At 49.6% G+C, this 26,454-nt stretch overlaps 5 protein-coding genes across 5 annotated transcripts; 4 read left to right on the top strand and 1 right to left on the bottom strand.

Moving 5' to 3' along the window:
• Window positions 1–710: 710 nt before the first annotated feature.
• On the top strand, window positions 711–2,547 carry PFICI_07657 (uncharacterized protein; the record flags this gene model as incomplete). The annotated part of the gene is made up of 4 exons (XM_007836238.1): window positions 711–821; window positions 870–903; window positions 962–2,100; window positions 2,287–2,547. 4 exons carry the CDS (start codon window positions 711–713, stop codon window positions 2,545–2,547), a joined length of 1,545 nt encoding a protein of 514 aa, XP_007834429.1.
• Window positions 2,548–3,982: 1,435 nt separating this feature from the next.
• Window positions 3,983–5,665, top strand: PFICI_07656 (uncharacterized protein; the record flags this gene model as incomplete). Its single annotated transcript, XM_007836237.1, has 4 exons — window positions 3,983–3,997; window positions 4,080–4,175; window positions 4,246–5,002; window positions 5,070–5,665. 4 exons carry the CDS (start codon window positions 3,983–3,985, stop codon window positions 5,663–5,665), a joined length of 1,464 nt encoding a protein of 487 aa, XP_007834428.1.
• Window positions 5,666–10,370: 4,705 nt separating this feature from the next.
• On the bottom strand, window positions 10,371–12,280 carry PFICI_07655 (uncharacterized protein; the record flags this gene model as incomplete). The annotated part of the gene is made up of 2 exons (XM_007836236.1): window positions 10,371–11,489; window positions 11,573–12,280. The coding sequence occupies 2 exons, from the start codon at window positions 12,278–12,280 to the stop codon at window positions 10,371–10,373; spliced, it is 1,827 nt and encodes a 608-aa protein (XP_007834427.1).
• A 6,230-nt stretch (window positions 12,281–18,510) lies between these two features.
• On the top strand, window positions 18,511–20,579 carry PFICI_07654 (uncharacterized protein; the record flags this gene model as incomplete). Its single annotated transcript, XM_007836235.1, has 3 exons — window positions 18,511–19,608; window positions 19,671–20,210; window positions 20,265–20,579. The coding sequence occupies 3 exons, from the start codon at window positions 18,511–18,513 to the stop codon at window positions 20,577–20,579; spliced, it is 1,953 nt and encodes a 650-aa protein (XP_007834426.1).
• A 2,747-nt stretch (window positions 20,580–23,326) lies between these two features.
• Window positions 23,327–25,545, top strand: PFICI_07653 (uncharacterized protein; the record flags this gene model as incomplete). The annotated part of the gene is made up of 3 exons (XM_007836234.1): window positions 23,327–23,515; window positions 23,580–24,764; window positions 24,823–25,545. 3 exons carry the CDS (start codon window positions 23,327–23,329, stop codon window positions 25,543–25,545), a joined length of 2,097 nt encoding a protein of 698 aa, XP_007834425.1.
• Between the last annotated feature and the right edge of the window lie 909 nt (window positions 25,546–26,454).

Below are 26,454 nucleotides of genomic sequence, written 5' to 3'. Positions count from 1 at the left end.
CCAAGTTCGCGGACTCTGTAGCAATTCAGTTATGGTTGATCAAGACTGTAATTGAATTGGAGTTTGTAGTGGCTCAGTATGGAAAAGTTGTCTTGTGAAACCGACTTCATGGTCACTATTCATTGACTACGACGCAAGAGCATTCACGATAGAGGCGATTCCGTAGACAAGATCAACCATTCAAGTCTCCATGACACCTTTCACGACCTGTCATTCAAGGATAGAGATATTGAAGGGAGCTTGCCATGACTATATGCCCATGTTGCTCGATTAGGCCCGAGGTCGGCACAGCATCAAAGTCAAAAGTGCCATTTTGGCAGGGTCAATATTAATCGGCTTGCGTTGAATTGAGCTGGTGACTTGCCTCGTTGGCTCCATTGATAAGTTCTCATCAGGGTTTCTGGGTTCAGAGCGCAAGGCACCATGTTTAGGGCGTAGGGCGTAAGGGCGTTGTGTAAGGGCGTAGGGCGTGGCGGGTGTAGTCGTAAGTGGGTACATCCATATCTACCCCGGTGAGTCAAGTTGCGCGGTATACTGCAGAGAGATTGAGAATGGATTTGCTGATGTGATTATTAGTCTTTCGACTCATCGGCCGAAGTCGCTACAAATAGCAATGGATATATCATACCTATTTAGATGCTCATGTAAATTCACTGTAAACTTGCCTGATATTGCGTTTACCATTACCCACGAACCGTGTGCCTATAACAATGGAGTCTTACGAAGCTTTATTGGCCAGAATCCAGGCAAAAAGAGTCCAGGATGGACGCATGTCTGTCGGATTTGCTGCATACTCGGATAGTGATATGTTCAAAACCAATGTACGCCATCCCCAGGGAAGTCCTTTATGTCTGACTAACATATCACAGACTTCCACTAAGCCTTTGGCAAAAGACTTTAGCGGTATGTACACTGATACGCGATTTGATGATAAAATACCTGCTTACTTTTGCAAAAACAGCGCATTTTAGTGCAGAGAGCAGTCTGCGTACTCATTCCGTGTTAAAGCAAGCGGCGGCAAAGCACCTCAAGACTCCCGGACTAGTATCGCTTGGAGGTGGGCTTCCATCTAGCGAATACTTTCCTTTTTCAGAGATCTCTTTGCGTATTCCAGATCCATCTACAGACTCGTGTGCCCCAGATCATGATGTAACAATCTCCAAGCACGACAGCAGGATAGGTGCCTCCGAATATGATCTTTCGCTTGCCCTCAACTATGGGCAGCCAATGGGATCGCCACAGATGCTTCGATGGATCACGGAGCATACCGAGATGCTGTTCAATCCCCCATATGCAGATTGGCGGGCCTGCCAGACTGTCGGAAACACGGGCGCCCTCGAACAGGCTATTCGTTTGTTGTGTGACCGTGAGCGAGGCGACTCCATCCTGATGGAAGAATATTCGTTTTCCACAGCCATTGAGACAATTGCACCACAAGGCATCAAGATGTTTGGCGTAAAAATGGACGCAGAAGGTCTCTTGCCTGACTCCATGGACCAAATGTTGAGAAACTGGGATGCAAAGACTCGTGGTGCGAGAAAACCTCACGTCCTGTACACGATTCCCACGGGGCAGAACCCGACAGGGACAACCATGAGCCTGGAGCGTCGCCAAGCCGTGTATGCGGTTTGCCAAGAGCATGATATCTTCATTATCGAAGATGACCCCTACTACTTTCTGCAAATGCAAGATCAGTTCGACGGCCGCGGGATCGATGACGACGACAAAAGTGCGCAAAAGTACTTCGAGAATCTGGTGCCGACTTTTCTGAGTCTCGACACAGACGGCCGTGTATTGCGCATGGACTCGTTTTCCAAAGTCGTAGTACCAGGTGCAAGACTCGGATGGGTCACAGCGAGTGCACAAGTCATTGAGCGTTTCCTCGCCCATGCTGAAGTTGCGAATCAGGGACCTGGAGGCTTCTCGCAGCTCATGTTGTGGAAATTGCTGGATGAGACTTGGGGCCACGACGGATATATGAAATGGCTTTGTCAGATGAGCAAGCACTACCAGAGACGGCGCGATGTGCTGTTGAATGCCTGTGAGGAGTTTTTGCCTCGAGACATTGTCACTTGGGATGTTCCACAGGCAGGAATGTTTGTAAGTCCTATAATTTCTTTCCAACATTCCTTTCTATAGTGACTGTTGGTTACTTCAGTCGTCTCTCTGATGGGGGGTCTCATATCTTTTCCCAGTATGATTCCACCCTGGTTTGTTGTCTGGGTGAAATCATAACAGTATTCGGTGGCGCATTTCATAGCCAGCTCGAGCTAAGACATGTTACAGATATGGATCAAGGTGCAACACCAAAAGTGCTCAAACACCATCGAGTCGACAGCAATAGAGCTGGAAGAGAAGATATTTGACCATGCTATTGCAAACGGTGTACTTTGTGCTCGGGGCTCATGGTTCCGGGTTGATTCACAGAAGCCACTTCAGGAGATATTCTTCCGCATCACGTTTGCCAGTGCAGAGGAGGAGACTATGAAGGTAGCAATACAGCGACTAAGTGCAGCTATTCGCCAGTCCTTTGGAACGGAGAAATAGTGAGCGAGGCGGGAGGCTCCAAAGACCGAACACAGTATAAGTCTACTCCTATGAAGAATATGTATAGACTGAAGAATGATAGTCCATCTGGCTGTTGGTTGAGCAGAGCAACACAACGACTCGACTTTTTCAGCTTGGTGCCACAACGCAACCTAGTTCTTCAACATGTGCCTGTTCCTGGACTTCCACGTGGCTTTGCGTTGCCCATCTAATCAACTCTGCTTCCTTTGCCGTGTAACGGTCGCGCCAAAAACTCAAATTTCGCAAATAATGTGCAGCAAATGTTACACACAAACGTGTTGAGGTGGAGATGGAAAACCTAAAAACACCTACAAGGGATATATGGTCGCTTCGAATTTCTCTTTTCAATAATGTATTGAATCAAGCATGTATCAAGTATTTCAATAAGTTTCTTGAGTCATCCTGGATGGTTTGTAATCCCAGTCCACCGACATTTGAAATCGTACTTGATCTGTTGCTTCTTATACTCATCCTGGTAATTTCAGTCATATCACCTAGGTACTGCCTGGTAGTACAGAACATGCCAACTGGCATCCACCCGTATACCCACGTTGCCCGCAGCGGCAGCCCAGAAGTTGTGCATTGTGTTTTAAGTTTTGCTTAGCGCAGTAGTATGTCGAGCGGAACATGTAGATAGTCTTCAACACCCATAAGAAGAGACAAAATTTCTTTACCAGACTACATACCTAACCTAGGCTACATAAGTCGCCAGCTAGGTACGTACCTAGTGCCTAGTGATACGTAGTTTAGATGAACTTTGGGGGCGGGGAGCGATCCCGGCAATGACAGTTGGGCCCCACTCGCCATTTCCCAGGGTCTCAGTGTCCGATCTCAACCAATCACGTCATAGTTTGGCCGATTGTCGTCAGTCAGCCTTGCTGGGTCGCAGCTCCTCTCAGCTGTCCCTTGGCTCTCATCCCGCTCTCCGAAATCTGGCCGGTTCAATCGTGCATACGCTAAACAAGGCAGGCACTCGCCAAACAAAAGCTGCTTGCTGCTCGCTGCGCGCCCAAATTCAGCGCTGTCGTCAGACCATCTAAAATAGCCAAACTTCTGAGTCGACATCAAACGGCGCTGCGGGCAAAAAAAGAAAAACGCACACGCGAAACAGCACAAAAACACTATTCAAAGAAACCTAAAAACCCAAAACCAAACAGAAGACAATATACAATAAACCACCGAAACCCCATTTGTTTGCTTGGATCCTCATCCCCTTGATCGACAGACGAAAACACCAAATACGTCCTACCAAACTTGCTCGCGGTCCCCCTTTCTCTTCCCTGCGAGCTAGATCTATGGCGACTTTAGTCGACCCCTCGATATTGTCACGATAGTATCACATCCTGGTACTTTTCTCCTTCTTTCTACCTTTTGTTCCAGGTAGAAGATAATCTACCAACTCCAGCCCATCGCCATGTGTCGCTTTCTCGTGAGTCATCCTATCTGGTCGCGTGCTCGTTCCTTGTTGGCTTGCCAGACCATTATACTGACCACTCCTCGGCAACTTATAGTTATACCGGGGCAGCGACGAGATTCTGCTCTCCAAGCTCATTCTCGACCCGACTCATTCAATTCTCAAGCAGTCCTTTGATTCTCGTTTGCGACTTGTAAGCATGACCTGCTCCGCACCGGCCTCGATCGATTGTACACACAGCTGACAGCTCATACGTGACATAGGACACGAGAAGAGGCCAGAACAATGCTGATGGGTTCGGCATTGGTTGGTATACCGACCCAAAGCTCGGCGAAGCTCCCTGTTTATTTACATCCATCATTCCCGCTTGGAATTGCACCAACCTACACCGACTGGCTACGAAGACAGCCTCCCGACTCATATTCGCACATGTCCGGGCTACCACCGAGGGTTCGTTGAGCGAGGATAATTGCCATCCCTTCACCCACGGCAGTCTCATGTGGATGCATAATGGCGGCCTCGGAGGTTGGAAATACATCAAGCGCAGACTGGGCGAGAAGCTTCACGACAAGTGGTATCTCTCCGTCCAGGGTGGCACCGACAGTGAATGGGCTTTTGCCCTATTCTTGGATCGTCTGGAGAGATTGGGTGTTGATCCGAGTTCGTCGCCTGCCGAAGGCTTCAGTCCCGCCACACTGCGAAAGGCGCTCCTGCAGACCATTGAAGAGATCAATGAGCTTACCACAAGCATCCCCGAAAGTCTCATTCAGAGTGAGAACATTGACACCAGAAGCTTGCTCAACTTTGCCGTCACCGATGGACACAGTGTCATATGCACCAGATACGTGAGCAGTAAAACAGACGAGGCCGCCAGTTTGTACTACTCGTCTGGAACACAATGGGAGAGCAAATCAACACCAACGCCAAACTCGTCGAGCGGTCACGATTACCAGATGCAGCGGCGCGACAAGGGCGCCGATATCGTGCTTGTCGCCAGCGAACCTCTCACTTTTGAACGAGGTGAGTTTCATGTCTTCCTATTGCATATATAATTCCAATGTTATACTTTATACTAACATATGCACAGAAAACTGGGTTAACGTACCCACCAACTCTATACTGACGATCCATCACCAATCCGTCATGGTCCATCCCATCGAAGACGGCTTCCTCTCAAGAGATCCTTACCACACGCGATCTTCTGCTTTTGCAACCACGAAGGGTCTCACAACCAACGAAAAGTCGGCCCCCAGAGTCCCAGAGAGTGGCTTGGCCACACCGGGCCTCGAGTCTGAGCCTGAGCCTGAACTCCAGAAACGGTCTTTTGCCCCTACGATACCGACCAATGGTCGAAGTCGCGCCAAGACTGCCGAAGACGATAATCTTCTTGTTCCAGTGGTGCCGTACGCCAGATCGCCTCTTGGAGCAGGCTCGTCACTGAGCGCAGACGGGCGACCAAGAACAAAATCGTCTGGCGCGCGACCCGATCTGGGCTCGAAACAAATTAGTCAAGGCAATATCAAGAAGAAGCGCCGCACCTTAATGACCGGCGAATGGCCCCATCCGACGGAGATCCTCGACTCGGAGGGCCAGCAGCTCATCATACCCGATAGTCCACCCTTGCGAGGTACAGAATATGGTAACAACGAAAAAGCCGCCAGAATTCTAGGTTTGACCATTTAGGAAACGCAAAGTGATCAGGGTTCATCACGCTCTCAGTCCCGAGCGCATGACACAAGCAAGAAAAGAAATACAATATAAATACAACAAAGCGAATAGATTTCTCGGCGTTCAGCGTTTGATATCAAAGGAGATGGTCTGCTTTTCGGCTTCATTTTCTTACGATTTACAAATTCATACTGTATGAATTTGAGGCACGGCGAAGGCGTTCATGGCGAGATGAAAGTATGATAGACTTAAACATAGCGGAAATCATATTATAACTTGATGATGACATGATTATTCAAAATGATTACATGATGTCGCATGCACCAGACCTAGCTGTGGCTCCGGAGATGAGAGAATCCGATTGAATGACTTTCTTACACAATGATTATTCATACAAGAGGGATAGTCGACAGGGACACCGCTAATAAGGCGCGTGGCAATCATCAATATGTACATTGTATTCTTAGGGAGGATATGGGAAGCTCGAGAAGGCCAACACCAAGGGCAACTCCTGGAGAGACTGTCATTGTAAGGCGTAGGTAGACTTTCATCACCCAGAAGAAGTCAGGGAGTGGTCATAGTCCATCATGATTACATAAAATTGTGTTGCAGATTCGTTCTAGAATATGAGAAAGAGAATAGAGGCTCAGTGTTGATACGATGACTCCAAATGAGAAGCCGCTTGACTACAGGCATGACCTCAACGGGCACCATCTAGATGGATTCACCCAATCATGTTGATTGTACTTTATATTTGATTTTAGTTCAGCCATCTTCTCCCAGGGAGAATTGAGACAATTGTCGACCGACAAGTAACTATACCTTGATATACTGTCTCTGGCTACGAGAATAATCCATGTACTCTCGATGTGCTGTCCTTCAAAGCCTTCAAAGTTGAATATATCGACCATGAATATAAGATTTGCCACAACTGATGGATCGTCATGAATTGGGCCCCTCTGGCCATGTACGTGCAGAACTAGATTGACATCTCATCCCACAGAGTCGCAATAGTGCAGAGCCAATGGTCTGATGGTCGTGGTAAGGAAATACCAACCCACAATTTTTTTTGGATCGTATAATACGGGCTTGACGAGCTAATAATGACGAGCCATCATCAGCTGAGATTTTCAGGCAGGCATAACATCATGTCAGATCTCATTGTGGCTCCCGCGTCTTCCCGTGGACAAAATCTCTGGAGAAGGGTTCATTGCGGGACGACCCCATGTCATACGTTCCAACGATGCTGCAAGGCATGGAAGAAGAAAAACACAGCACATTCAAAGAGGATCACTGCTGAGCGGGGTTGGGTAACCGCTTCATAGAATCTAGTGTTTGTAGACCCTGAAATAAACAAAGACAATATCGAGCTGGATGGGCTATGGTGCTTTGCTTTGTTTTCGGTGAACCATATGGCGCACAGCTTGCGCGATTGGATGCAGGCCAAGCAATATGCGAGCACCAGATGCGCCTCAAGCGGCATGGTTGATTCGTACAAGAGCCGCAGGGCCGCTCTGTCGCTCTCTCAACCAACTTTCTACCTATTGCATTAGCATCGACATATGGGACCAAGACGGCAAAAAATAGCTAGTATTGTTCGTTTTTCTTGCGCTACCGAGTCATGGATCGTTGTTCTGCGTGTTTCATTTTAGTTGTTCCCAGTGCCCGCAAGGGGATGATCATAAACCAAGAGTGAGGATCCACGGAGAGGATTCCCCCCCATCCCCCTTGCTCCCTTCCTCCCATGTAAGACGCTGTTCTCTCACTGTTCTAGTGCTTCGAGAGAATTTCCCAGCTCGCTTGTAAGAGAGCGGGAAAGAGGGCGAGTCCACTCACCGCTCTAGATCTCCTACCACTAACAACCGGACGACTTCTTCCTAAACCCATTGCTCTCGCTCTCTCTGATGATCGGACGCAGTCGACGGCACCAGTGGCGAAATCAAGTACGTGCAAATCGTGATTTCTCTTTTCTTAAAAAAAAAAACACACACCCTGGTCGTGATGCCTGGTCTTCGTACATGTCAACCTTTGAAACAACAAGCTATTCGATGGAAATCGGCCAACGAATACACTGTCCCATAAATGCACTACATGATATCTCCACTACTCTACTACTGCACTTATTACTCCGCGATACGGTGTGCACCACTTTAGTAGGTGACGTGGTCCGCAGTGGCGCTGGGAGAGAGAGAGAGAGAGGGAAGAATGAAGGCCTGAGGGGAAAGAAAAGGTCATGGCTTACCATCTGAAGTGGATTCGCAAAAGACTAGTTTTACGCAGTAGGTTAGAAAATCAGGAGGAGCCACAGACGGTCTTTCACCGTGAGAGGGGGGGGAGAAAAGCGCAAGACGGCCGCGTCGCAAATCTGTTGCGACGCTAGCGTGAGCGCTGAATGCGACAGATATTCCTGAAAACTATCATGGAGAATCTGTCGACTTTGAATGTGTTTGGATTATACGCAGCAGACAAGTTTGTTTATTGGTTGGACGAAGTTCGCTGGCTGTATTTGCGGTTGGCGCATTTCCAGTAGGGACAGCATTGAGGCTCCGTGGTCACGAATGGTAGCAGGTATATAAGCAAATAGCACAGACGATATTACGTTGGTCGCAACCTGCAAGTCCTTAGTATCTCTCGACTGCGCATTCGTCTGCCACCCCTTTAGTTTGAAATGGAACAAAAGCGATCCAGATGACTTCTTCTTTCTTCACACCATCTTGAATAAATCAATTGATGCGACGCGATTCAAGCAATCAAGCGCTAGGCCCGGGCCCTGGTTGGTAGCTGGTAGGTAGGTACCTAGGGAATGATGGGGCAGCAATTGCTGTCAAAGAAAAAGAATCACCAAGCAAAAGGGCAGGTTCGGGTGTGCCCGCCTTGCGCTAGAGTCAGGGAGCTTGAAAGTGCTTGCCAAGTGCTTCTCCGACTGGCCCCTCCTTGCCCTCCAGCAGTTGAAAGCCTCATTTTGATTCGTCGCGGTGGGTCCGATTATACACTTTCCCCGTCCCTGTGGCTCGTGCCCAGAGTTCCCCGTTTTGGCAACTGGCGTTAATCCGCCAAGCCCGTCCTCTTGCCCCCCTCCATCCCGTTGGGAAGACGGAGAGGGACATAGAGAAATAGGTAGACCAGACAAAAAGTTCAAGCCCGCCGAGACAGGGCGGGAGCTATACACAGGTGGGATTCTGTTTTAGTGGGTAGTAGAAGATAGTCGGAAAGAGAGGAAAAGAAAAACAAGTCCGTTGAAAAGGACCGGTACGGTGCGTCCCTCTCCTTCCCATCTAAGCTTGTTTGCGCTTGTAGATTGGACTGGATCCCCCTTTTGGTAGGTTCTGGTCCTTCTGCGACGCACACACTTTTTTTTTGTGCCCTTTTCTTCTTCTTCTTTTCTGCTTCCATGGGCGCGCAAGGGAACTGCGCTAAGCCTAAAGGAGAGGGGCTTTTTCCAAAACTCGCCTACCCCCCCGGCCGCACCGCAGAAGTTTAGTTCAACGTCAATACAAGAACGTCATTTTGAGGTTTTCCTTGTCGCAAACTGTCGCGCATCGCTATTCACCACTAAACATGTTGCGCAATTGTACCGTAGGGCGGACGAGACCCGTAGGCGTGGTTGGAATCTACTTGCGACAAAAGGCGCTGCCGAAAACCCGGGTTTAAGCACTCCGTCGCGGCAGCTTTATTTCGTTGGGGGAGCAAACCATTGGCTGAGCTGGGCTCCCATTTGATGGCCACGATGGCCGCCTTGCAGTTTGCTGCGCTGGCTGGTAACTTGAATCGCGCGCACAGTCTTGGCTGAATAGCTTCAGAAAATTTGCCGCGTTGATTGAAATGCCCGTTTTGTAGTCCGCCCTCAGCGGTATCACCGTTAATGAGATGAGACGCACCACCCACCCATTGATACAAAGTTTCAGGAGTTGCTGTGATCATAAGGCGCTTCTTGATAATGGATGACATACAGGTTGTATAGTCGCAATGATCTAGGACGCTGCGCTTAGGGTGACCAAACACTCCCTTGGAAACAAGCAAAAACCATCTGAATACAAGCACAGGCGAAAACATGGAAGCAGTGGCAATAAGCAGGCAGGCTAAACATCTTCAAATCACAACTATTTACCTTTCAACATAGGAGATGAGAGAACGACAACGTCCTCTCGAGCGACTTTTTAGCTGTAGAAGCCATTTCTAGAGAGATTCAAAGTCGCAACAGCTTTCCCTTCCAATCCTAACCACCCGCTCGGGCCAAGAAATGTCCTCTTCGTAGCTTCCCTCGCTAGTCCACCATGTATCTTGACACCATTCTTTCTTCTCATATTTTATTCTTGATAAGCGTTTTCCAATACAGCATTTGCTCAACGACTTGGTTGCTTTGGTTCGTCGTGCAGCACTAGGACGTGCGTAGTGGCCTTTGGAAATTAAAATAAACCAAGCCAAACGCCTCAAAGACCAAGTCTGAGTATGAAGGAGCGGATGGCCATTCCAAAAGGGCCGTTTCAAAAATTCCGATCGCCAATACGCCAGCCACCTATCTGAACTCCAGTAAAAAGACCATGTTAAAACAAGTGATGGGCCGGACGCAGATAGATGCAATACACGAGCACTTATGAAACCCAATTCGGAGTTCCTCGAAATGCAAGATGACCGGATTGTGGGGCGACCCGGACATGGTTTGGTTGGACTCGAGTGCTATCGAGTGTCACGCCTCAGCTGACCACAGCTCGAGCATTGTTCATCGCTTGCGTTTCTTATTTTTATCACCGAGGGGAGGAGGCATTGGGGCGGTGATCGGCGCAGCTGGGAGTAGAGTAGGCTGAGGGACAGTCTCGACCGTCTTGACGGGGACACCCATGTGGCGTCCATAACGACCTTTACGACCGTTGCCTTCGTCCTCGCTGACACACTGATCAGCGCTGAGGCCAGCATCCCGGCAACGCCCGCATGGCCGTTGACGATCGCATCCCTTCTTGCTCTTACGGCAGCGCTGGCATCGGGGCTTTGTCGAAAGGTCGGGTTGATCATCCTCTCCTGGCTGGCCAGGCATGAGCCCGGGGCCTACAATTGAGGGTTTGCGTGATTGCGCTGGCAGAGATGTGGGCGACATTGGCCCAGAGGTCGAGATGCTATTCGACTTCTTGACCTTGGGGCCGCTTTGGGACTTGGGGGCCTTGGACTTGGGCTTGGCTGTGCCCGTCTTCAAGCTGGGCAGCCGTGGTTTCTCCAGCTTGGCCTTGACACCATTCACAAGGTGCGAATCATCGTTGCCATCTTCGTAGTCAGCGTCATCGCCACTGGTTTCACCTTGGGCCTTGAAGTGGCTCTCGGTCGTCTGATACACTCGTGCGCTGCTTGCAAAGGTCTCAACCTTTTGACGGCGAGTAGGAGGGAGGTCATCCCCACTGTCACTTTCGCCATCACTAGTAGCGCCAGTAGAGGAGGCAGCATCAGCTCTACCACTAAAAGTATCATCCAGAGTAGAAGCAGAAGTCCTCCCATGGGAGACATTGGACATATCACCGAGCCTCATAAGCTGCAAGGCAACATCCTTGTCCTCTTCGGACATGTTACTACCAATCGTAGGGTCTGGAGTTGGCAAAATTCCGGGCGGGTAGCCAATGCTGTTGCGATGACGCCTCGAGTCGGTGCTGGGTGTAGCGTACATGCCGAAGTGACTATAGCCGCCATGGCCGTAATGCTGTGGGGATTGGAGAGGCCGTGGGTTGGTGAAGGGATTTTGTCCTGGGTGGGCGAAAGGAATGGCGGCTCGGTGAGGGTCTGTTCGTCGAGCAGGAGACACAGACGGATTGGAAGTGGCAGCCGGCATCTGAGGCGGCGCAAATAGAGGAAGTTCCTATGATTTGCACACCAGGTTAGAGAATGCCTCGTGGAGTGGAGATCAGTTGGGAGGGGGCTTAGTGTCAACAGTAGACTCACGGAACTCTCAAACTTGGCACGCTTCCTACGACCACCCTCAACAATATTCTCCAGGCTTATATCTGTGTTGCCAATGGGTTCCTTTGCCTTGCTTGACACAGAAGGAGAGTCATTGTCGCCACTGCTATAGCCGTTTAGGCTGTCGCTGTGATTCTCGTAGTTCGGGCCGCGGGTCTTGGATGAGCGAGACCTGCCCTTCTTGCCTGCTGTAGGGTTGGGGCCGATTGACGTGCTACGTCGGCCACGTTCGCCATTAGGAGAGACACTTCGCTTTCTGGAAGTCCGCGAGGCCGGTCTGGAGTGATGCTGGTCAAAATGTTGTGTCGATTGACCAGAGAAATCATTACTGCCAAAGCTCCGGCCTGCAACGGTGGCAGCTGGATAACCAGAAAGGAAGGGGACTGCCGACTGCGGCGAGTCCTCAATGATTCGTACATAGACGACCATATTATTGTGAAAGTTCTCATACCCAGCAATAAGAGTATTGCCCCGGTCGTCCTCAAAACTGATACCTTTGCCCCCGGTCGGACCCGAATATAAGCCATAGAAGTTTTTAACCGTTGTCACAATCGACTCGGTGCTGTCATGGGGATATATCTGCACTCTCAATGGGAGGCGCGCTTTGTAATGAGGTGACTCGGGGAAGAGAAGCTCGAATGCGACATGCTTGGAAAGCGCGGCGGGCCTCACGGGTGACTCGCTACCCATGTTGGAGCGAGCGGAATGAATGGGAGCCAAATCAATGGGAGAAGCAGAGGTCATATAGTTGGGCAGGTCCATTCTATATGGTCCTGAAGCCGGCCCGGGTGTGGTCGGTGGAAAGGAGCCTTTTAATTTTGGAGTTGGCTTTGTGGTAGAGAGGTGGAGTCGCAGGAGTCGCAAAGCGGTCAAAAGTGACGTGTGAATCGGTCGGCGGATCGGTTAAGCATACGGCATTCGACGAGGGCTCCAATTGAACTGCCAAAATGCATATCATGTCAGTTTGTTTTCTTCATGGTTGCCATTTTATCACAAAAATGGAATGTTGTGAAAAAGAAGAGCCCGTGAGAGCCGGGTCTGCCACCACCTGCCCACAGGAATAGAATCCTCGAGTAACCCGGGGAATACGGAGTGAGGACAGCAAGGCAGGAGGTCATGGCATTCTGATTTGGTCGAGAGACATTGATCGCAATGCAGTATAGAAGAAGATTTACTGACCAGAAGGCAAAACTGATGGCGGTGGCTTCCCTACAGATGCATTGAGCGTCGTGCACCGGATCTCTATGCCCGGCAGTCGAAAGTCAACACAGGGACAGGCGGATCTGGTGGGAAGCCGGGACACAGTATAGACAAGGGACTGGTATGGAGAACAGAAAAATTACACAGGCCAAAGAGAGACAGGAGATGCCGTTGGATGATCAGAGGATAATCTTGGTGGTGTTTCAACAGACTGCGTATGGAGAGGAGAATGTGAGTTGGGCTTTTTGTGACGGTAGGAAGAGGAGGAGTGCAACTGCGACTGTGCGCAGTCAGTCAGTGGACTACCACCGCAGCAGAAAGTGGAGGGCAGGCGCAATGCAGCTACTTTTACTCACCAGGCCCGGCGCACTAGAAACGTTGGCCAGCACGTTTATTATGTACGGTATGCGTGGTCGATCGAATGCGCCAGAGAGTTTTGCGACCACAGAATTTGTCCAACTTTTGATATTCTATATTCTATATTCTTCACAACTTGGGATCGCTTCCATGCCCTCCCGAGAGCCCTTTGATGCTTTTTCTCGTGTTCTTCGTGGGGGGAAGCGCAACCTACCTGCCTGCCCCCTCCAGGGCCTGCTGATAGTAGAGAGGATTCTTGCCGTCGCCTCCACTCACTCTAGAGAAAGTCGCTGGTTGGGCTAGCCGCCCAGTGAGACTCCAGCAATAAATAGATCGTTACTAAACACAGTTTGGAGTCAAAACCTTGATGTCCCTGTTACTAGGACTGGTTGAACAACTACTACATAATCCAAGAGTATGCTGTATTTTCATCACAAATTTCTATTGATTTATTTCCATTTCTCTAACCTGCTGCATCTGGCTATCCGGGTTGTTCATTGGGACAGTGCCATGTCATGTCACTGGTGAATTACGTCCAAGTGCGACAGAAGTACTGTGGACTGTTTTGCTCTTGCACGCCGCGGAACTCGGGCCACCCTTCACTGAAGCACCAGGCAAACAATGACCATTCGAGGAGGGATGGAATTGCGAAAAGGATAGATACAGACAGACGACCTAGAAAGCCAGTGTGTATTTGGCCATGGCTGATATTTTCTGATGATGTTCGTTTCATTATCTAGCCACAACCGTCGACCATTAGTGAGATGAAAGTGCTCAGCAAGGAAGGAGTATGGGCACTGGGACCACAGACTGTGCAGCAGCCAACCACAAACTGTGCACAAGCTCTACCGGCATTGAAGGGCGCCCAAACGGTGCGTTGGCACGCATTGGACCGTTCAAACCATGTGTCCCTACTGGTATGTATCTAGGTAAGAGAGAGACAACCGAAGCGCTGGTTCGCAAATCGGCTTCTGCACTGCACCAGCAGGTCTGCTGCTGAACCAGTTTGACTATAGACATTACCTTGGTACATCTGAATCTCTTCGCCATTAAAGAAAGTAGTAGAGTGAGAGATCTTCGACAGGCACATATCTAGTATGTGAACCGTCAGGTGGTATTCACTCGCAATGGCGGGAGGACGGCATATAGCCAATAAGTAGCGAGTTCCGCCCGCATCATGCGCGCCAGCTTGTCTGGGACAAGGGTTGCATCGTTGTAGATATGGATTCCATTGGCTTTGGATACCACATCGACAACCAACTCTGGACCGCGCGTCATGAAGGTGAGGAGGGCTCAACAACCTGGATGGAAGCAAGATCCGGGCCAGCAAATCCCCCTCATCCAATTCGACACACCCACCATGCCATCTATCTGCCCACGTTTCACCGTTTCGGCCTGTGAACTAGAAATAAATGACTGGAAGCAACGCCTGCTTCAAGTCGAGGGGCACCAAAAGTTGGCGGACAGTGTAAATTGCCGCCGGCCTCGAGCGCCATTGGCCGGAAACTATTGTCTCAATTACGCGCGAACACTGATTGACGAACTGGGTATCAGACTCGGGCAATTCTTTACAGTAATATTCAACTCGATCAGGATTGATAGCAAAAGCCAGGAACAGCGCATCGCAGCCATGGCAAGGGATAGAATCTCAACCATCTATCTCTATATCAATTTGCGCCCACTGAACTTTCGCATTGTTTCTGAGCCTGTCAATTCACGTATCTTTTAGCCGGCATGGCTGGTCGACCGGCGCTCGCGAAACCCAAGCTCGAGTATGAAAAAAGGGTGACCCACCAATTGGCCCCGGCCGGCCTCTCGCTTCTTGTTTCATATCGCAAAGCTTCAGCTGCAGGTGATCGCTCCCCATTCGAAGTTCTTCAGCGCTGGCCAAGTAAGGTCGCCCATTATCTAGACCGTCTACGAGTTGACATGTCCAATAAGAAGCCCGGCCAAGCCAGCTTTGTTGTTGTGATGTCTGTTGTTTTCTCTCATCCGGGGGGGGCATCTGATGGTTATTCGCGCGCGAAAGCCCTCCGGATACACCGCAGCTTCTTGCAGCAAGGTTGCCGTGTTCTGTACTTCCTTTTTGTCCCATACACCGTAGATCGCTCGACGATTGCCTACCAGACTCCGTGATCTCTTGATCTCGCCCATAATCACTGCGCCATGGTCATCTCAATACGTGCGATCGGCGTCTAGGTAGTCGACTGCGCTCACAACCCTCTCCGCGGGTGGAGTGCCTGCGACGAACTAGCTCTGCCACAATTTAGCTAAGGTGATGGAGCATGCCAGACTCCGCAGTTTTGTCATGCTGCCACGATGATTCTGACTTTTCAAGCTGCATACGGCCAAATGGGTGGGAATGCTCACCACACAGTATCAAAGCCCGATGACGACCGGCTTCCAGCAGACCATACAGCCATTGTTATCGCAATCGCGCATTGCTTCATAGCTGAAGCACAATGATTCGCTGTAAGTGTCAAGCATGGTTCGACGCTTGATCCTTCAGTCTCAAGCCGAAGCACAGCACTTGATTGCCAATGGCTAGTCAATTGCCCCAAGCACCTCGAGGACCGAGGGATTTCTACTGAGATATACCTGCCGGCCTTCGTGTGCTTGGCCGGCGGCCAGCATCATATATTATCCAAGGAACAAAGCATGGCCGCTTAACATGGCCTCATCTCAAACTTCTCCTCAGCAGTATTCCCTCGTTTCTGCCTTTCGGGTTGTGGCCATTCCCTCGCACTGGCCGGACGTCGCAACCACAGCCCAGTAATGCCATCGCCACCATCGCTTGCGAGCGCATTATTTCCAGTTGTCGCGCAAGGTGCGCATGCCTCTGAACAGGTTGCGCTCATCAAATACAATCTTGAAAACGTACAATGAGTTTTGAAAGTCCAACTGCGCTTGAGTTATGCGACACAGTGAGGCGGATTTTGGTACAACCCATTAAAGTCACATGACCTCGTGTCAAAGTCCCGTCATCCCTGGTAAATTGCCCGAATCTCAACTACGGAATCAAACAACCAAGAAATGAACGAGAAAAAAGGTCGCATTCGCTTTCTATAGTTTATGCGACTCTTCTTTCATATTTTCACTCGAATTGAATCAAGCGTGGTTCATGAGCATTGCAATGTTCACTTCGAGCGCGTTTGGTAGACCCGCGTTTATAGAAGCTCACTGCCGGATACGTCATAGCGGAATCGTCTCGAAGTTTTCCAATGCTATAATCACGTGATAAGTCACGTGAGTCTTGTCGGATATAATCTTGCACTAGTTTATGTAGCTGCCACGGGCAATCCCTTGAGGGGAATAGTTCTGCTTCGTGCATGCCCAAAGCTGCAATCCCCTCGATACATGATAGGATGAATAAGGTTTGGCACAGAACGACCATTCCTTGTGGTGATTGCAGATCATGGAAGAAGCACCCGAGTTCCGCCAACTTGAAAAGCCCGCTACCCCCAAGCTATCTTTTGTTATTTTGTACGTACGCAGGATCCAAGGCCAAATTGCTCAAATTTGAGACAATCATGCAGCTATTTCTTTTCGCCTTACCCTGTCATTATTTCTGAAAAAGGCAAAAAGTCAGACTCCAGTTGCTGTGGAATCGGTGACCATACTCGAGACATCATAATCATATGTACTCTGTATATTTGGCTCTACGACATAAACTGACCTAATGGCTTGAGAGGAGGATTAGAAGCATACATGCCAACATGCAATACATACTGGTTGCACAATTGGACCAGAGACATATTAGAGTATACAAAACCCCATATTCAGTAGACGTTCCAGAATGATCATGAAAGCAGGGCAGGCAGGGCAGGGCATTCATTCCATCTGATCGCTTGATCGCTGGACGGACTGTTTTTATTCCCCAGGTTTGCAGTTTCTTTGGCTGCATAACACAACGCCGTTGGCTAGCCAGTCGAGCCAATGCTACGTTATGTACCGATGTACACGGAAACATCCCCACTTCGCTGCGTCCGATTGGCTTCTTCTGGAATCCTTAGCATGGAACCCTTGCACTTTACATCCCCAAGGTTTGGACATGAGCTTGGTGCTGATAAACAATTGGAAGGCCGTCGACAACAAACAACAATAATAACAGAGGGGAGAAGGGGAAAAAAGGCACATCAAAAAATCCCATTGCCCAACGACCGCAGTCTTGGCCCATTTCTCGAATTCTTTCGCATTGCGAACAACATCGTCCATACATTTTGCACTGCACCTGCTTTCTCGAGAAATCACTTTCCCCTCTGTTTCCCCTTTCCCAAGGTCCCTTTTTCTCCGCCAGGGTCTACAGGGTACGCGCAATAGACCAGGTGCACCTCACTGCTAGCCTGGACCTCATTCAAATGTTTGATTACTACTTACAACACGAGCCACGTTCGGAATGAGCAAAGCCTACTACTACTACCTACTACCTTCTTGCCCATCAATTTTGGACGCGACTTCAAGACGCAAGCACAACGCGCACCAGCAGTAGCATCATCACCATCAGCATTTTTGAGCAGCTCTGTCGAAGTATTTGATCTGCCTCAGTTTGCGCCCGTCTCCGCGGTTACGAATTTTACACTACTGCCGACCCGGCGCCCAGGAGCCTCACTACCTAACCTAGTATCATACATTGTACTTGAAGGAGTCGTTTAAGGGTCCTGCTATCTTGGTGCAATCGACACCAGGATCAACTATCGCAATGGATGCAAAGGTAAGCAATCGCGCGCTTGTGGGTCTCTTTTTTTTTTTTTTTTTTTACTGCGAATTCATCGCTTGCGACATGGTCTCTCTGGGGGTAAAAAAGGGAAAAAAAAAAAAAAGTATTTGGCTGTATCTTGAGAGATATCGGCGCAAGCGTCAATTCACCGCCTGGAGCCTTTTTGCGGAGTTTGATATTGCATACAAAAACACATCCATTCTTCTTTCCAATCCCAATCAATCTACCACTTCATCTCTCAGCCTTGCATTCTGTCATCACAATAACGAATCACCGGCCATTTATGCCTCAAGCCCGCTGGTGACTTGGTCCATACTCCCCAATCTCTGCCTCATAACTCCTTGGAGTACTACTCCTTTTGATTTAAGCATTGCCCAATTCCACAGTCTTGGCCTTTCTTTCTTTCTTTTTTTTTTAGTTCTTGTCATCTATTCTTCCCCTGACGATCGATCGAATGCACAATCAACATCCCTGGTTCCCTTATTGACTGAGCACATTTGAATAGCCATTCCGTCCTCCGCGCAAATTCGGCGTTGCGAATAACGAGAACCTCCCGCCTGCCAAACAGGCAATCCATCAACGGCACAAGTCAACTGGAAACCTTCGCGGCCAACCCACCCTTGCCGCAAACACCGTAGTGTCACAAATGGCGCCAAAGCGTGCCGTCTTCGCCGACAAGAGCAACACCCTCCGAACCACGACCAGTTTCAAGGATGAGTCCAAGGTACCAGACGTCAAGGTCCAGGTCGTGAAGGCCCTGGAGAATCCCATTCCAGCCAAAGCTACCCAGAAAGACGCGTTCCTGCGTCCCGCGCAACGACCCTCTTCCAAGGGCAACACGTTCCTTCCCTCGGCGCAGAACAATGGCTATATCCAGCCATTGACTGGTGTTGTGTCAAATGCCCCTTCTCAAGCGGCCACCAAACTGCCCAAGCGGGCTTCCACTTCCATCTACAACGACAATGATGACAGCAACAACAGCAACAACAACGATAGTCGGCCCACGACTGCAGAGTCAGGCACCGTCGTTACCCATCACATCGAAGCTGCGGACGCGGTCCGGACGACTTCTACTATTTTCCCACGTAAACCTCGACACTACCAGAGCCAGCCTGCTCTCAAATCTATGCAGCAGAAGCAGCAGCAGGTTGTCTCCCTTCTCGACACCGACATTAACAACTTGGCTCACTGGGAACCTCTGCCTGCCGCCAAGAATATCATCGAGGACGACGTCGCACAGACTCCCTATTTGGACGCTGTGGAGGAGCTATCACCCGAGCAGTGCCCCATTTTGCAGCCACGTAAAGTCGACTCTTCGCTTTCAATTCGCGACCCCGAGTCAGAGCCAGAGTCTCGATCCGAGTCTGTTATCCACAACATCAACTATCAAGACGAGTGCCTGATCTCGGCAGCCGATCTGCTCGAACACGAACTTTCTGACCACGAAGACGAGGACTTTTACGACATCGATCAAGGATATACGACTGCCCATACGTATCGATCCACCGACGACGCAGTTCACCCCGACGTCGGTGACCTGCTTGAAGCTGAGGCTGAACCTAGTGTCACTATGACCGTCATGGACGCACCAAAGTTCTCCAAGCAGACGCTCGACGAGATCGAGGCCGCCCGTGTACATGTCGAAAAGAATCGTACGACGGAGGAAGTCGAAGATGAGCGATGGGATATCAGCATGGTCGCCGAGTATGGAGATGAAATCTTCGAATACATGAAAGAAATGGAGGTAAGTGTAGAACTTTCCAATGTAGTTCTTCTGGTGATTGAAGCTTACATGAAATCCTCCAGATTGCCCTCCTTCCGAGTGCCCATTACATGGACATTCAGACCGAGATTCAATGGTCTATGCGCAGCGTCTTGATGGACTGGGTCATCCAGGTCCACGGCCGCTTCAATCTGCTACCTGAGACTCTCTTCCTAGCAGTCAACTTCATCGATCGATTCCTGTCAGTCAAGGTAGTGTCTCTGGGCAAGCTTCAGTTAGTCGGCGCCACGGCTCTTTTCTTGGCGGCGAAGTACGAGGAGATCAACTGTCCCTCGGTGCAGGAGATCGTCTACATGGTCGAGAATAGCTATTCGGTGGACGAAATCCTCAAGGCGGAGCGGTATATGCTCAGTATGCTCAACTTTGACCTTGGCTTCCCGGGGCCCATGAGTTTTCTCAGGCGTATCAGCAAGGCTGACGATTATGATCTCGAGACGCGAACTCTGGCCAAATATTTCCTCGAGGTGACAATCATGGATGAGCGCTTCGTCGCATGCCCGCCCAGCTTTCTTGCAGCAGGCTCACACTGTCTCTCGCGACTCATCTTAGAGAAGGGCAAATGGGTGAGTATTCCTTCCAGAGTTGGCGTGATAGCTTTGACTGACCGCTATATGTAGACTACTGAGCATGTCCATTACTCTGGTTATACGTTTGCTCAGCTTCAACCAATGATCAGCATGATTCTTGAATGCTGCACCATAGCAAAGAAGCACCACCAGGCAGTCTTTGAAAAGTACTCGGATAAGCGCTACAAGCGTTGCGCCGCCTATGTCGAGAGTCAGTTGAAGTCGGGATTCTACTTGGAAGCCCCTCCTCAGTCGATGGTGCCAGCACCAAATGGCCGCTACGAAAGCTTGCCACCCACGTGGGGGCCCTCGACAGTACCTTACGAACGCAGCTACATGCGCATGCCTATTCCTCTCCAAGGTTGACCTTGGAAACGTCACTTGCAAACAAACAGAGCTTTTACAACAACACAATGCTCACTCGACAACTTTAGTCACCCTCGGTCAGTATGTATAATGGCCGCGCTGCTTCTGCCTTGAAGTGCACCATTGCAACCCCGAGAACTTTGCATAGTCTGGTGCCAAATCCTATATCAACGCGCAACAGATGCATCACGTCTGTACAGCGCTGAAGATTGATTTTCTGGCCGAGGAGCGCGTGAGCTATTTGCACCTACGCAACCAAACAACACTAATACGGCCACATTTTTGGCCATTTTATGACGCTCTACGAAGCTACGAGACATGTCTATACCCACAGCAATGGCTTTGATTTGGTTTTTCACCCCACCCAAGAAGCATTAATGGTCCGCTCTATGGCGTCTTCTCGCAACAATACTGCCAATAGACGACAATTGACACATGCATCACCCCCCCCAAAAAATTCGACCTTCAAGAGTGCACGGCTTGGAGCACACCAGAAAAGAGTAACAGGAAGAGGAGGATATTGCAGCGAGCGGACGCCATGAGATTTCTTCTCGATGCATACAAACCTTTTGGCATCATGTGCTTCGCAACGAATGGCATTGCGGCCATCCGCTACCCCAAGAAGCGACCCAGAAGCAGTGCAAAGTCTGGATCTACTACAGCTGGCAAGGAGATGGTTTCCTCTCAAAACGAAGAGTAGTCTCGCCAAGCTGGCATTTTTCTAATTGCAGTTTTTGTTAGAGTATACATCATTTCATGTGCATCAGGGGGGAAAGGCGAATGGCATCAGAGTATAATTTCTCGTACATAGTTGATCATGGATGGAAACTCAAGGAGTAGGGGCGTCCCGGCGTACATAGATAGCCTCTCAAAATAGAGGAGAGAACGGCATTGATTCACCGATTCTGATAACAATCTTGCAATATTGCTGCGGATGACCGTGAACCATAATGTCACACCTCAGCAGTTACAGACCGTACGGCCATAATCTGGGTCTTCTACCCACCTAAATAATGCCAATGTGCATACCTCTTAACACGAGAATTATGGATGCATCCTTCGAACCTACCCGAGAAGAGAGAATGTTGACATTTGCATTTTTAAACGCTTCAGGACTTGTTATGGCCACGAGCCACCAGATATGTGCAATGAATGCATCCCCCGCGCTTCCATGGAAAGTCCTTTTCTGGAAATGGAGTGCACATTGGTTTTTGTGATATGCTGTCGAATATTGAAGAGGAATGAACTTATCAAGCAAATATTTTCACTCTTTGTAGTAATCTCAATAGATATATGAGAGGAAGTTTTCTTATTTTGATTTGCGCAGCAACACAGTTCCTGATCAATAGTAACAAAAGACGGTTGATTTGTTGTCTCTCTGGTTAAGGTTTGGTCACATGGAACCTCTGATTTTAGCAATGACAACAATGTCGTAGTTTAAAGACAAGACTTGTCTTCTCCTTTTTGTCTTCCTACTTTTTCCGTAAACAAATTGCATACGTTAATATGGGAGTTGATTCTGCGCGTTTGCCTTGTAGAAGTAGCTTGGTCACGACTGCATCTGACCCTATTCCAATGATATATGGTTGATATTTGAATTGATCTCTGAGTGCTTTGGTCTTTACTGAATTGCCAGAAAGGCGGCGAGTTCTGTTTTGTTTCTGGAGAGTGAATCGAAGCTACCTACCGTACAGCGCGGCCGTGTTAAGACAAGCTGCACAGGGTACCTGGAGAAGTACCATGCAATGGGCGCGAGACGCGGTGATTTCTGTCAGTTCCAAATGTCTCGTGACGTTTCTCCTTGAACTCTGGCAAGAATGACACATTGCCTGTTCTTCTGTTTCATTATTGAATATTGATATTCTTATCAATCAGCACTTTTAATTCTTCGCAAGTACATTCTATGGTGGATAATCCAGTATTTTCCGTAGACCTGGACGCAAGCAAAAGGCGAATGTGTAAACGTACATGTACCGTTTCGAGACGGTGGCTGTTAACTACTTACTACCTACCTACCTTGAGTTCCTGCCAGGCACAAGGGACAGAAACAGGGACCTGCCGAAATCCCAGAGCTGGTGCCGGAGCTGGAGCTGAACGGGTGGTTGGCCTATTAATACCCCGCGCTAAAGGGTTTTTCATCGCATCACGTGGTCGGCTGTTGGACGGGAAGGGAGCTGGAAGCAAGCGAGCGAACTAGGAGGGAGGGTCGGTCAGATCCCATCAGGGCCTGGAGAGTACCTGAAGTGCCTTAAGGTCAGGGTCATGCAGGCGCCTAGGAAACTTTGGGCCAGCTGGTTTGTCACAAAAATTTCAGAAGAAGCGCGCAAGTAAGAATCGCGAGTTTTGTTCGTCTGACCTGACCGCACCCCCAATCCCACCATTTACGAGCCACTTGATCGGCGAATTGTCATCGTTGACAACTTCAATCCACAACACAACTGTTTGGGGGTATTAGCACGTCCTCTCGTTTCCACTTCCCCGCCATTGTAATTTCTCCTTTCCGCGCCTGCCCAGATTCCGGGGACCACCGATCTCGTCCCTTCGTCCGTCCCGTCCGCCGAGTCATTTCTAGCTCGAAAACATCACCAGACTAGAGAACAGCAAAGTCTTGTCGCACAGGGGCTGTTTTCATCTCATCAGGAACCGGTGGCACCCAGAGCGTGCTCTTTCACCCCTCGCACTCATTCGACCATCTTTTCGCGCCCTTGAAGTATCTTTCTTCTGATTTCATCAAGTCAGTCGCAAGCATGTCGGCACCAGCCACCATCAAGGAGGCTGTCAAGGAGAGTCTCCTTGGCAGCGAAGACCCTGCGAACCTCTCTGCAAAGAGCAGAGCGACATTCCTTAGCCTTGCCAACAAGGATGCTGAGACTGGCGAAATGTTCATGACTGAGGAGCAGTTCATTGATGCTGTCGCACCTGCTGACGAAGACTATGTATGTGCACCTTAGACCATTTGAATCACGCATTGACAGCAAACTAACACCTCTTCTTTGACAGGGCAAGATCAAGCGTGAGCAATACGGTCTCCTCTTCCACGTCGCCGATCGCAAGCGCAGAGGTCGCGTTAGCATCGCTGACTGGGCTGCGTTCAACAACTTGCTTTTCAAAGCCGACGCCGAATACGAGATTGCTTTCCGTCTTTTCGATGTCGAACGCACTGGCGCCGTCACATATGACAACTTCCGCCGACTCTACGAGCTGAACAAGGGCGCCGACAGCATCCCGTTTGACTGGGAATCCCAATGGGCCAAGCTTTACATTGGGGACAAGACCAGACGCCACAACTTGACATACCATGAGTTCTCGCAGATGCTACGTGGTCTCCAGGGCGAGAGAATTCGACAAGCTTTCCTGCGTTTTGACAAGGACGGTGATGGCTACATTGAGCCAGAGGACTTTGAGCGCATCATTCGCGAGACCTCGAAGCACAAGCTGTCGGACCACCTATTGGAGAACCTGTCTACTCTCTGCAACATCTCCCTTGGTAGCCGAGTTTCCTACGCCAACGTCAGAGCCTTCCAGAACATGATTAAGGAGATGGATCTGGTAGAGCTCATCATTCGCAAGGCGTGTCAAAAGAGCACCGACGGCAAGATCACTAAGGCTGAATTCTTGAACGAGGCTGCCAAGATCACACGGTTTTCTCTGTTCACACCTATGGAGGCTGACATCCTGTTTCACTTTGCCAGCCTTGACGAGCCCTCTGGCCGTCTCAGCTTGATGGATTTCGCCAAGGTGCTCGACCCGTCTTGGAGAAACCGTGGCTTTGTGGAGGAAAGTGAAGCAGGTGGTCAGGCCAAGACAGCTGCCGGCGCTGCTTTGCGGCAAGCAGCCGAGTCCGGTTACCACTTCCTTCTTGGCAGTGTTGCTGGTGCCTTTGGAGCCTTCATGGTCTACCCCATTGATCTTGTCAAGACGCGTATGCAGAACCAGCGAGGCGCTAACCCCGGCCAGCGTCTGTACAACAACTCCATTGACTGTTTCAGAAAGGTCATTGCCAATGAAGGTTTCAAGGGTCTGTACTCTGGAGTTCTGCCTCAGCTAGTTGGTGTTGCGCCCGAGAAGGCCATCAAGCTGACAGTCAACGACTTGGTCCGCAATGCTTTCACCGATAAAAAGACTGGCAACATCTGGGTTGGCTCTGAAATTCTGGCTGGTGGTACAGCTGGTGCTTGCCAAGTCGTACGTATATGCTCTTGATGGGCTTCTCATGTTTATCTGATCTAACATTTGGTTCTAGGTATTCACCAATCCACTTGAAATCGTCAAGATTCGCCTTCAGGTTCAGGGAGAGGTTGCCAAGGCTGCTGGTGCCGAGAGACGCTCAGCCATGTGGATCGTTAAGAACCTTGGACTGGCAGGTCTCTACAAGGGTGCTAGTGCCTGCCTGCTTCGAGATGTTCCCTTCTCGGCCATCTACTTCCCAACCTACAGCCACTTGAAGAAAGACCTGTTTGGCGAGTCGCCGACCAAGAAGCTTGGAGTTGTCCAGCTGCTCACTGCTGGTGCTATCGCTGGTATGCCCGCCGCTTACCTGACAACTCCTTGCGATGTCATCAAGACCCGTCTGCAGGTTGAGGCCCGCAAGGGTGACACCAACTACACTGGCCTTCGTCACGCTGCCCAGACCATCATGAAGGAGGAGGGTTTCCGAGCCTTCTTCAAGGGTGGTCCTGCTCGTATCTTCCGTTCTTCGCCCCAGTTTGGTTTCACTCTTGCTTCGTATGAAGTTCTTCAGAGTATGTTCCCTTTCCCTGGCAGCAAGAAGTCGGAGCAGGTACACACTGGTGTTGCCGAGGTGATTTCGTCCATCAAGGAGAAGGACGTGGCCTCCCCTCATGCTCGTAGCCGCAATGCTCTCAAGATCATTCTTGATCTCGATGAGAACTTTGGCCGCGTCAAGGTCCCTGACCAAAAGGCCTGGAAGAAGGTGCCCTCCTTTTTGGGCGGCGCTCAGGCATAGAAGCAGTCTGCTCTAGACATTAGAATGTCCTTCATTAGAGGCTTGGAGAAATAGATGAGATCTCTAGTTTTAATGGCGGGCAATGTATCTGGCAATTTGATGCCAGATTTGTGAAGACAAGAAGAAAAAGGGGGGGTGAGGCGTGGTCATATTTGCATGGACAAATCGGCGTTCAAAGGAAAGGCAGGGTATTTTACGATCTCTATTTTGTCAATTTCGTGTCTCGATCCCAGACGATTGGGACAGTTAGCGTTTCTTGTGTAGAGATTTTGAGAAGCGACAACGACGCCCGAAGATCGCTTTTGGTTGATCTCTCTGATGTTTGGTTCCTTGTCAAGGTTTTACAGTATATCGAGTCGATGGGACAGGAGCCTCGCAGTGTGTAAGAGCCGCGAGATAACCACTTGAAAGCACCTTAGACTAGACAAGATTCTAAAACTTTTTTTTTTGTTCCAGATGATGGTTGTTTCTTGGAAATTTGTGATCTTGCCCAATTTTTAAAAGACTCTTGACACGGGCTGTACATTAGAAAGTAGTGGTGTATATAAATACTAGTTGTGTATGGCAGATCAAAACTGTTTTGGTAGATATGGTAGTCGTTGATCATTTTGCAAATACAAGAAAGGTAATCTGCATTGGGCGCAAAATGTACAAACTTGTGACATGGTCTACATCTTCGTCTGGCAATCTCAACGGCAAAAGCCATGACCTCATCGTCTGTGTATTTGCTTATACAATTGTGGCATCAAGATGGTGATAGCGGTAAGCACTACGGTTTTAGTCGCTGGCAACGATCAGGGTCCGAGGGTTTGGGTTCCTTTCCAGGGTTTTAGAGGTTATTGGAACGTCCAAACGTCCCATTTCCAATCTATAAATGGAATCGGGTCAATCTATAGGTGGCGAAGCGGT

The sequence above is a fragment of the Pestalotiopsis fici genome, assembly GCF_000516985.1.
Source record: "Pestalotiopsis fici W106-1 unplaced genomic scaffold PFICI_Scf_5, whole genome shotgun sequence".
Lineage (NCBI taxonomy): Eukaryota > Fungi > Ascomycota > Sordariomycetes > Amphisphaeriales > Sporocadaceae > Pestalotiopsis > Pestalotiopsis fici.
The sequence above is the reverse complement of the archived record's forward strand: the minus strand, read 5'-3'. Positions and strand labels throughout refer to the sequence as shown.